Source organism: Pinus tabuliformis, chromosome 7 (assembly GCF_031772625.1).
Source record: "Pinus tabuliformis cultivar Carrire ecotype Pingquan chromosome 7, CPIR1, whole genome shotgun sequence".
Taxonomy (NCBI): domain Eukaryota; kingdom Viridiplantae; phylum Streptophyta; class Pinopsida; order Pinales; family Pinaceae; genus Pinus; species Pinus tabuliformis.
This window is the reverse complement of record NC_142293.1, coordinates 1,542,289,654-1,542,302,153: the sequence shown is the minus strand read 5'-3', so window position 1 is coordinate 1,542,302,153 and position 12,500 is coordinate 1,542,289,654. Positions and strand designations below refer to the sequence as shown.

The following is a 12,500-nucleotide window of genomic DNA, read 5'->3' as shown; positions in this document are numbered from 1 at the left end:
AAGCCTTGGATAGCCGCAATGAAGAAACATAACATCAATCTGGAGCCTCACTTCAAACTTCACACTTCGGAACGGCCACTTTCTGCATGTCATCGTCAATCATCTCAGTCTGGTTATGCATTAAATGTATCTTCTTCTTCTTCTCATTCTCATGAGTGGCTCATTGATTTGGAGCCTCTTGTCACATGGCAAAAAACCAAGCCATGTTTTCTTCTTTAAATGATTGTAACACCAAAAATATATATGTTGGTGATGATAGATTCTTAATGTTGTAGGGTCTGGAATGTTCATCTAGACAATGGTCAGTTCAATGATGTATTATGTGTTCCAAACTTATCCTGCAACCTTCTATCTGTCTATCAGATAACTCATTCAGGTGAAGGTAAAATTGTTGAATTTTCACCTCATGATGTTGTAATCAAGGATCTAAAAGATCCTAAACAGATTCTAGCTACTGGTCTTGCTGATGATTCCAAAAGGTTGTATAAGTTTCACAACTTTGGGTCATCCCATCTTCCCTCAGTGTTTGTTGCTCATAAATGATGAAGTGAGAGCAAACTTGGGCATGAGCGGTTTGGTCACTTAAACTAATCGCTCCCTTCAGCATCTATGTAAAAGAAAATATGGTGACAGGTCTTCCTATGGTATCTTGCAAAGATGGTGTTTGTTCCGGATGTGTACTCGGAAAACATCATCGGGACAGTTTTGACAAACGTGCCTCTTGGCAGCCTCAGCCCCCTTTACAGCTTGTGCACAGTGATTTATGTGGTCCTCTTCCTGTTGCTTCATTCTCTGGCCGCAAGTACTTCTTAACTTTCATTGATGATTTCTCTAGACGCACTTGGGTATATTCTTAAAACTCAAGAGCGAAGTATTTAGCACTTTTTTGGCCTTCAAAGCATTTTTGTTGAAAAACAATCTGGACATCAAATTCTTAAGCTAAGAACTGATAATGGTGGAGAATATGTTAAAAACGCATTCATCAACTTTTGCACCGAAAATGGAATTCAAATGCAACATACTGTTCCATACACTCCACAACAAAATGGTGTAGCTGAAAGGAAAAATCGCACCTTAAAGGAAATGGCTAATTGTATTCTGCAATCTAAAGGACTCAGTCTTAGTTTTTGGGCCGAAGCAATTAATTGTGCAAATTATATAATCAATCGCACTCCTACTAAGGTTCTAGAGAATATCACTCCAGAAGAAGCTTGGAGTTCCATTAAACCAGATGTAAGTCACTTTCGTGTGTTTGGAAGTGAAGCATGGGCCCATATGCCAAATGAAAAGCATAAAGCTTTAGAACCTAAGAGTGAGAAATGTACTTTTGTTGGATATTCTGAAGATGTAAAAGGTTATAGACTTATTCCATTTAAGTCCAAAAATGTTATCATTAGAAGAGATGTAAAATTTGATGAAAATAAATCAGCCTGCGAGCCTAGTCCGGCGGATGTGCCACCTCTTCCTATCTCTTCTATCTTTGAAAACATTTCTTCTTCTGATGATGAAAGCGAGGATGATAATCCTCCCCACCTTCTCAGGATCCTCAACTTCCAAGATGGGTCCGTGCTACTCGGGATGCAGCAGGTGATCTTGCCGGTGATCCTACAGATCAGCGACGTACACGTTCTCAGTTTGAAAGAGCCTCTTCTTTACTGGCTCAAGCTCCAGTAAATCATGATCCTGACACTTTTGCAGAAGCTTCAGGCCATCCACATTGGGAAGCAGCTATGAATGAAGAATATCATTCATTGATGACAAATGATACATGGGATCTTGTTCCTCTACCAAAGGGACGCAAACTTGTTAGATGCAAATGGGTTTACAGAACCAAGTATGGACCAGATGGAAAGTTGATAAACATAAGGCTCGTCTAGTTGCTAAGGGCTTTTCACAGGTTGAAGGCATTGACTACACTGAAACCTTCTCTCCAGTTGCCAAAATGAACTCTATCCGCCTTGTTCTTTCCCTTGCTGCCTCTTTAAAATGGGAAGTCCATCAAATGGATGTTAAATCTGCCTTCTTGCATGGGGACTTGCAGGAAGAAATCTATATGGAACAACCCATTGGCTTCATACAAACAGACTCCAGCCTCGTTTGTCGACTTAAGAAATCCCTTTATGGCCTCAAACAAGCTCCTCGGGCTTGGTATGCCAAAATGGATAGCTTTCTTTTAGAATCTGGCTTTTCTAGGTGTCATTCTGACAATACTGTCTACACAAGAAAGTGGGCAACTCTCTTATCATCCTTGTTCTTTATGTTGATGATCTTATTCTTACTGGTAGTGATCCCAACCTTATAAACCATGTGAAGTCCAGCCTTAAAAAGAAATTTGAAATGACAGACTTAGGACACTTACACTATTTTCTCGGTCTTCAAGTCTTGCAATCCCAAGAAGGTATTTTCCTTTCCCAGTCCAAGTATGCTTGTGATATTCTTCGTCATTTTCACATGGAAGACTGTAAGCCAGCCCCTTCTCCCTTTCAGTCTGGAGTCAAACTTTCAGTCTCTTGTACTTCTCCTGAAGTTGATGCTACCTTATACCGTCAACTTGTCGGAAAACTCTTGTATTTAACCCATACTCGTCCTGATCTTTCCTTTGCTGTTGGCCTTGTTGCTCGTTTTATGCAAAACCCCCTGAAAGTCATTGGAAAGCAGCTAAAAGAATACTTCGTTATGTTCGAGGTACAGTACAGTTTGGATTCATTACAGTGCCAAAGCAGCTCCTCTGTTAGTTGGTTTCACTGATTCTGATTGGGCTGGTGACCTTGATGATCGGAAGTCTACTGCCAGTTATGTCTTCACTCTTGGTTCAGGACCTATTACATGGGCTTGTAAGAAACAGGCTGCCATTTCTCTTTCGTCAGCAGAAGCAGAGTATCGTGGTGCCGTGGAAGCTAGTAAGGAAGCCTTGTGGCTTCGTCAGATCCTAGCAGAATTTGGCTTTGAGCAGCAGCATCCAACCACACTTTGGTGTGATAATCAAAGTGCCATTCAGCTATGCAAAGATCCAGTCCAGCATCAGCGCAGCAAACACATTGAACTACACATGCACTTCATCAGAAAGCTCATTCATGACCATGTTCTTGAAGTGCAATATTGTCCAACGGATGATCAGGTTGCAGACATCTTCACAAAGGCTCTCACAGAGGCGAAGTTCACTAAACTTCGATATATGCTTGGAGTTCAGGAAGTTGTCACTAAGGGGGGATAGGCTCTAGTGCCTCCTTCCTTCTCCTATTGTGTCATATTTGTAAATCCTTCAATCCTATCCCAAGTTGTTCTTAAGGGGGGATGTTAGGATATTCCGACACATAGGATATAGTTAAGTTCAACTTGGTCTAGCATAGAGTTAGGTTAGAGTTAGGTAAAGTGTGTTTCTTTACCGTTGTACATTTTGTAACTTACAATCCGACGGTCACGATATGTAGTGATCCGACGGTTCACTCTCACCTCGGTATTACCGACACTTGATCCGTGGCTTGACACCCGATTGGTCCATGAGTTCTATTTAAAGCGCATGGAGGGTCATTGTTCGGGTAATCGTGCATGAGAGAAGCTTATGTAAATTTTCATTCTTTGATTAATAAATTGTCTGTACCCACGTTGGGACAGGCCGTGGACTGTTTCCCTCCTTGCACTCTGAGGGTTTTAACCACGTCAAAATACTGGTGTATTGATTTGAGATCTGGTTGTGAGCGGTGTCCTTTTGGTATTCTTTCTGAGGAACTTACCCTGTAAATTCCTACACAAACTGACCAGCATATCAGCTTTTGGGTGGCTTCTTCAGTTGCTTACTTCTCAGCAACTGAGTTGCAGTGCAGTAGTTAGCAGTGGCAGTGCTATGGGCAGCATGATGCAGCGTATTGAGAGGGAGCTGCAGTACAGATGCAGCAGTGACAGTGGCAGTGCCATGGGCAGCAGTACAGATTGCAGCAGCACAGTGGATGAAGGGTAGCAGGCCGAGCATCAGCAGCGCAGAGGACTGATGTCGTGGATCAATGTGATACTTCTACTGGGAAGTATTGCTAGAGCACATTCCTCGCTAAGAGGGAGTGTTGATTTTGGGTAGCATCGGATGTGCTCTAGCTCTGAAATTTTGTGGAGAGGCTAGAACACATGAGATCTCCAAGACCCAGAAATCGTTTGGTGAAATTCCACCCAGATTGTATTTTATTAAAATAATTAATATTTTTAATGGGGTTCCTAAGTCTAAACTTAGGAAAATTAAAATATTAATGGGTATTAATGAAAATATGGGTGAGAAGCTTCTAAGAGACGAGGATCAAGTCTAATTTAATCTTAGCCGTTGATTAGAGACTTAATCTCGGTCATTGATTTCTCAACAGGAAAAGTATAAATGGAGGCTTGGGGTCAGTTGGAGAATACACATAGAGAGATTGAGGAAATCGATTTTCTGAGGTGAGAAGTTCTTAGGAGGAAATCGATTAGGGAGATCTTATAGCTGAGGGGCAGGGATAGTACGGGAACACTGACAAAAAGGCATAGAGAAGCTTGTGGAGGCAGCATAGTAGCCAAGAGAGCTAACGCTGGGCCAATCTGTGCCCACGCAGCCTTGACACAGAGCCAGAAGGGCCAGCGCAACCGGAACTGTTAGGAACTGTCGGAACTGCCGAGAAAGTTGACGCAGTGGGTAGAAGAGTTGACGCAGAGCCTCAAAGAGCTCCACACAGGCCCACGTAGTTACTGTGAAGGGGCAATGCAGTTGTAGCCAGGTCTAGCCAGTTTTGCTTCCGGATCAACCGGAATCTGCCAGGTGAAGTGAGGTAAAACTCACTCAGGTTTTTCCGCCACTGTATTTCTCTGTCACTAGTTTTCTGGGAAGGCAACCAGCATTTGTATTCAAAACTATTGCTTAATAATAGAAAACCCTTAGAGTTGTTGCACCAGTTTTCCCGCATTAGGTTTTTCCAGGGACATTTAGTCCAAAAATAAGTGTGTCCTATGTGTGATTGTCTCATTTATTTTTCAGTACTTGATCTATATGTTGGTGTAGGCTGCAGCGTATTTGCATTTAATATTTTCTGAATATTTTTGAAAATAACTTGTTAAAATAAAGAACACAGGTAGGTAATGCAAATCAGTTTACTGCAGTAGGATTTCTGACTTGTTAGATTCAAAAATTTTCACACTCATGAGTCTAGACCAATTTTGACAACACTAAAACAAACTGAATGAGAAGAGGAGGGATCCTTCTCAGATGATGCAAAACCATTTTCAAGCAAAACGACCCCATTAATATGACCACTTCCCATGACAATTTCAAAACTCAATATTACCCATGTTCTTTGAGGAGTAAATGACATCATTCATTTCGAGCAACAATTCCTTCAAGGATCCATTAATATGCCCTTCCAAAGCAGCGTCTACAATTTGAGTCTATGTATATGCACTCAAACTGACCATGAGATCTACTTTCAATCCATTTTTTCCAACAACCAAATCAAGGGTTATGGTGACCACTATTCTTGAGTTTTGGGATTTGTATCTGGAGCACCTTCAATTTTGGCATTCAATAAATGGACTACGACCCTAACCAAGTCACTCATATCCTCACAATCAAAAGGCCAAAATTCTAGAAATTGATTCCTCCATGGATGCACCCAAGCGCCATCTTCTTTATCTCTGGCTAGTGATCCTCCTCTTTCCTTTGTACCTACAATTCCACTAGAAGAGCATACACACCGCTTGGAAAGCCTTGGATCCAGACCTAGTAAGATGCCATAGCCCTCTCACCCATCCGTACAGCAGTGTGGTGATCTGTTCTCTTATCCATATAGTCACATTGATATGACTGCCTGTTCTCCTATCCGTATAGTTGCAGTTGCATTATCTCCCAAAATTTTGAAATCTTCTAAATCAAAGACACTTAAAATAACAAAACATGCAAAATGTATAATTATTCAACGTATTTTTCAAGTGAATTCAACAACTTAAACCAGTGAGCAGAAACTGTGAGTATGAGATCAACTATTTTCATCCTTGGGTATGTTAGTGTCAATCAGTTCAGCCTGTCACCAGTGATCAAATATGCTCTTACAAGGTGTTGTTAGGGTGTCAAGTCAAATTTTTGTCATTTCAGTGAATCTTCAAATAAAAATTTGGTCACTGGCTGTTGTGTCTAGGTCACTGCTGCTCCTTTCACTTACTCATGGTCTTCATCACTCATCATGGTCATTGTATTCTTCAAGGTATCATATTTTCATTTAAATGTCTTGGGTCATGAAATGGTTAAATTCCTCATTTTAGGTCATGGTCTAGGGTTTCACTCCATGTGTCATCATGATACCATATGTCAAAAAAAACATGTCCATCATGTGATTCAGTGGGTAAAGGGAGTTAGCAGCTTAGGGAAAGCAAAATAAAGGTAAAGGTAATGTTTTATTTCAAATAAGACAATGTTGCAATACACTACCTCGTCTCATCATTTCTCATTGGGCCATTTTTGCTTCAAAATATGTTTCTGACCAATGGAGAAGAATTTTAGAAAATTGAAAGAGGTTTTGGTTAATTATAGTCCAAGGAACGAAAACATCCTTCCGTTTATGCACAGGTGTTATGATTTGAGAGAAATCTCCAAACTACACTTGTTGCAGGAGAGTTGTTGCACTTCTGGATAGTTTGACTTCAAGACAGTTTTTCAGGGATTTGGAGCAGGTGTTGGCAGTGCTTAAGGACTCTATTGTGTAGCAGACATCATAATCTTTCCAACCATACCACTTTCAGCCCAAAACTCCTCCAGGAAGGCAATCAAAAGTGCCTTGAAAGTTGACGCTGCGCTTTTGTTAGAAGCACGCTGTGTTTTTGGAGTGACCTTGGGAAAACTCATTTTTCTCAGCCTTGGAGAGGCCATTTTACATGCTTAAATACTCTATGGACAACTAGACATCCTAATATTTCCAATGGTACCTTCAGATCATGATTTGGATTAGTGGAAGGCATCCAAAAGTGCTCTACAAGTTGGTGTTGTGCTTTTGTCAGAGACACCCTACGTTTTTGGAGCGACCTTGGGAAAATCAATTTATCTCCTTGCTGGAGTGTCCAAATTACATTCTTAAGGAGTCCATCTTATAGCAGACTTCAAGAGCTTTCCAACAAGCTATCAAGTTCGAAATTTGGAGTAGTTTAAGGCCTCCAAAAGCGGGTTGGAAGAATGTGTTGCGTTTCTGGGAGAGGTGTTACGCTTCTATGAATTGCGCTGCGTTTCTGGGAGAGGCATTGCGCTTCTGTGAACTGCGCTGCGCTTTGGGCAAAGTATCTCAAAACTTACAAAAAATCGCCCAAATTCAAAAGTCAAGCTTGCATTCCAATTTTTTATTCCTCTAAGCCATTAACAAGGTTTTCAAAATGGAGGGAGACTCCTCACCATCATAAAAGATAAAACATCATAAAGGAGGGAGGAATTTGAGGTATAAGCCAACAAACTGCAATGAAATCAACTCCTCACCATTCATCAGACAGTGCTTTGAAGATGTTAGCTGCCTAGGGTTTTGCTAAAGGGTGGGTGAAGTAGGTTTTCATGAACAGCTCACTGATTGGATTGCCACCAATTTGAAGGGAGAAAAAGCCACCATAGCAGGGATTGATTTCACATTCTCAGTTGTTGCCATCTCTCTTGCCACAGGGATACCTAATCATGGGGAGTATTGGTTCAAAGGCATGAGCCTAGACCTTGAGCAATACAAACCTTTCTTAAAATCACCCTACAGAGAGGCTCATTCACACATCATTCCATTCAGATACCTGTTGGAAAGTATGCACCACTAATGAAGGTTGTAATGAATTTTTTCACCTGTGAGGGGAGATTTTCCAGATTGTATCAATACCACATTAGGCTGCTAATGCATTTCACAGCTGTGAAACCTCTCAACCTGTGTAACTACTTGTGTAGAAGTCTTATCAAAATGTCTGAGAAGGTGCAAATGAAAAGTAAAGAGCATTACCCTAGCCTTTTCCATCACAGTTTGATAAAGGTTGTAGTCCTCCATCAGTTGGCAGAAAAGAACATGGCATGGGATACCTTCATTGAAACAGCTTTGCAGTGGCATGAAACTACTTCATCAAGCCATCACCAAGACACATCAACACAGCCTATGGAGGTAGGGTCATCAAGCAAATTAGAGGAGGTTCCCAAGGCACCTAGACCTAAGGTGACCAAAATATATCAGAGAGGAAAAAGGCTTGTGTTTACTTCTCAAGTTGAGAAAAGGGCCAAGCCTTCTACATCAACACAACAGGGATCACATTTACAAGATGAGGAGCTAATTGAGCATGATTTTGAACTAGTTGACTTGGAGGCAACAGATGAGAATTCAAACTTGCAACAAGTTATCAAGGAGAAGGATTCCCAAATCAGAGAGCTCATGGACAATTTGGCAAGGGCCAAATTCATCATTTCTTTCCTTGAGCAAGAAAACAGTCAACTCAAGGCCAAACAGCTAATCATGGAGAAAGAGCAATCCAAGATGTTGAAGCAAGGAGACAAAGGTAAAGTAGTGTTAGAGCATGATGAACAGGAAAAGCAAGTTGGAAAGAAGAAGCCAAGGACAAATGGTCTCAAAAGATGTTGGGTTGTGTTATATTCTTTCCACGACTAACCTACGTAGTTAAACGGGGGGTTAGAGGGGGGCGGAAGCCCCCCTTCGTTGCGCCGATTGCGCAGTGGGGGGGTCACAGGGGGGGCGGCAGCCCCCCCTGTCCGGGGGTTTGAGGGGGGCGGGTAGCCCCCCTCTACGGGGTCCGGGGCAGTGCCCCGGGAAAAAAAAATTTGGACCCTATATTAGGTTGGGCGAACCTACCTATGGTTTTGTGCATGTTTTTCGCACATGGTATTGGACGCGATGGTTTTTCGGTCCATGGTATTGGATGCTTCGGCATGTATAAATATGTATTGTAACATTGAAAGGAACATAATGAAAAATCAAGCTGGTAGTCCCGGTTTTGGGATCCAGGGAAAAATCTCTGTGCATATGCGTTTTATGGGTTATGCTCTCGCATTGTTTATTTTCTTTGTTTAAGAATTCGTATGCAGGTAAATTCTGTACAGGGTTAAAACCTACAAAAGAGCATTGCAAAAAGAAAAAGACCAAAACCTACTGGATGAAGACTTGGACATTGAAGACAGAATTGCTTTGGAAATTAATGAAGACAGAGAGTATTGGCTAGGTAAGGTCAATGGCCATCTAGAGCAGCTTCTTGACAAGGCTAACAGGGACAACTAGCTGTTGAGGCACATGGCTCACCACTACCAAACCAGAAACATGATTTGCAACATCAAGCTCAAGCAAATGCAAAACAAGCTAAAGGAAACCCTAAAAGACAAAAATGAGAGGGATAACTTGGAGATGCTTGTTGAAGCATCCATGAGAGCATAATATACCTCATTTGGCACTTCTGGACCAATTTTGGGAGTTTTCTAAGCATTTTTGGTTTTTGGTGAATTTTGGTGCAAAACTCAGAAATTGCACTAGTTACAGAAACGCAGCACCTTGGCACTGTGCTTTTTCCTCAGACCTCCAAATGACAAGTGGCTTGCATTTTTGGAAATCTAGTGGCCTCCTCTCAAAACCCATTTCATCAGATTTCTCAGACAGGGCTCAAATTTTGAGAAAAATGAGAAAAAGGGGTCAAAAATCAACATTTGCCCCTTTTTGACAGGCGTTGCACTTTTGGAGACACCTTGGGAGAATCAATTTTTGAAGGCCTTCCCATGGGTCATTTTAAAAAATTCAAGATGTTCTGGAAACTAGACAGACAAGGCTAGTTGACGTTCTCTCAGATTTCAAATTTGACTTCAGAAAAGCACCTAAAAGTGGCCTCAAAGTTGGTGTTGCGCTTCTGCAATTTTCTGAGTTTTTAATTAAAAATTCCACTGTGTAATTTCTCAGGTTTTTAGTTTGACTTAGTCAAAGTTAACTTCATGATGTAACTTCAATAGTTTGAAGTCTAGATGATGTAATCATGAATAAATTAGCATGATAGGTTGTTTTTATGGTTAATTAGGCCTCATAAATGAAGCAAAACTCAAATCAAAGTCTAAGAGAAGAGTTTGTTTTTGACCTTCTCACTCTCACTTGTTGGTTGAGAGATTCTTGGAAATTGTTCCACCACTTAGGGATTTGACCCTTGAAGGTGGGGAAGCTGTTTGTTTGAGTCTATATGTATCATTTCTCATTCAGAGAGAAGGGTTGGACTTCAGAGGAGAGGACTTGTATCTTATGCTTTCACACAGTTAATCAAAGAGCAGTTGCAGCTATTTTTCAGGAATACTTGTGCAGTGAGTTTGTGATGTTGTTTTCTTTCTATGTTAGTTTCTTATGAATGAATCCATCTCTCTTAACATGTTTTGCTTTCCTCAGTGATTTTCCTTACAATTATATAGGCAGAATTCTTTATATTCAAAGCTCTGTTTATGTGGAAAATCATGTTTGTGTATTTCTTCTTCTAGATTAATGAATTCATGGTAATACATGCTCATTATGATTTTCTAAACTTTCAGACCCTACACTACATTGATCAAACTCTTAAATCCATCACAAGACATTGTTATCTTGCTCCTCTTTATGCCTACTATTGCAAACCTTTGAGACCTTAACCTAATTGCTCTTTCTCATCCCTAGTCCAGCAACATAAAAACCTTAAATTTTCAAAAACTCAACTAAAACTATTATATCTAGCCTAAAATCCATTTCTCTTCCAGTGATTGACTATGAAATCCTTAGAGAGATCCCTCTCTGGTTTAGCAGGGCTAGCTGCTAAACTACAAGTGGTTTGAAGTTACCTCTTTCGATCTCCTCCTCAGCCTGGGACATTGTAGGGGATAATAGGGTATTTTCAACAAATTTGCAAATAGCAAATTTCTAGTAAGATATTTAAAAAAAATTATTCAAATTCAATAAAAAGTCTCATTGTATTTGCAAACATCTACATCACTACTTAATTAAATATGAAAAAAAACAACAACAAAAAAATCCCAACATTTACGTAAGGTCTATCCCACTCATTGCATATTCATAAAATTTGCCAATTAGTTATATCTATACAAACTTAGGCATTCCTTAAGCTTTTCCTTTCTAAATCTGCCAAATAGAAATGTGCATACCCGACTTCCTCTTTCTAATGAATCATCATTGATAAAACGAACTTCAGGTGTCATCCGCAATTTCATGCGTTTCCCCAGTTCAGAACGAACATACTTATTTTTTGATTTCAAGCCTTCTATAGCTATCTCTCGTCCCCTATCGTCACCATAGACAGAGACATAAACCTTTACTACCTGTGTTCAGAAAGAAAATGAAAAATTTTAGACAGCCAAACTACCAAAAGTAAATACATGTGGGATCAATCATCAAACTAAACTACATCATTGTGATTTTTATGCCAAATGTTTTCACACATGCACTATCAACTATTAACAATAACAACATAAAACAAATTCCTCGAAGAAAGTTGACACAAATCAAATTTCTTTTCATTCAAGTCCCCAACTAAAGCTTCTTCCCTTTTATCCTCCAGGAAATCTGGAACATCGTGTCCATCAAAATAAATATATGAACATACCAAGGACTTGTGGTGTCCTTACAAAGAATGCCATTGATATTCAATTTGCTTCAATATATATCTTTTATTGTAATTCAAAAAGAATTCTGATCGATGTAGACGTCTGTGCATATGCATGTATGTAAACTCACCAGTACAAACAGAGGTAAACAATTGCCACAATAATAGTCCTCAATTATCCATTGGAACACCATAATAATAGTTTGGATAGAATATCTATGGATGAAACTTTGAGCTGCTTTCAAGTATGGTCAATATTTCACTGCGGATAATTATGGAAAAATTTTAACAAAAATCATCAATGGCCAAGAGTTCATTATAGTTAATCATGTAATCAAGGACCGGAGGCACACGTACATGAGTACAAATTCCTCTTTCTTTATATTAAACTTTATGCATAGATACATAGACAGATGGATGAAAAGATGATTATTCTTATGGTGATCTCAGTGAAGAGACTTCTGTAATGGACTGCAACACAATCCTTGCTAAACCTTTCAATAGGACACTGCCAAAATATTTACATGCACATTACTGTTGAAAGGCAATCAATGAAAAACTGCCACATAAAGGTTCTCATTATTTCCAAGGTTCTTTCTATTTAAATTTGACAGACCAGAAAAATGTAACACAGGGAAGATTGGTGGAGGGTAATAGTTAGAGACTCCTAAGACTGCATGTTAGTCAGTTATGTTGTAGGTCCTAGAGTAGCTTCTAAAAATGAAGCATCGTCCTCTGTTCTTGTCCAAGGTTGAAAGATTTGCAGAAACATGAAAATCACTACACTAGGTCATGGGGGATTCCTTTTAGTTATCAAACTCTAGATCATTACACTCAATCATAGTCAAGGACAGGAAGCACTTGACATAAGTATAGATGACTTTTTCTTTATATTAAAAACTATGCATAGATAGATACAA

General features: G+C 39.8%; 1 protein-coding gene across 1 annotated transcript in view; it reads right to left on the bottom strand.

The window, feature by feature from the left end:
- LOC149253773 (uncharacterized) overlaps positions 1-12,500 on the bottom strand; it is a 53,134-nt gene that overhangs the window by 14,066 nt on the left and 26,568 nt on the right. The window contains exon 2 of the mRNA XM_089454587.1: positions 11,123-11,296. Within this exon, the coding sequence (XP_089310713.1) occupies positions 11,123-11,296 (174 nt within the window). The remainder of the gene's footprint in view (positions 1-11,122; positions 11,297-12,500) is intronic.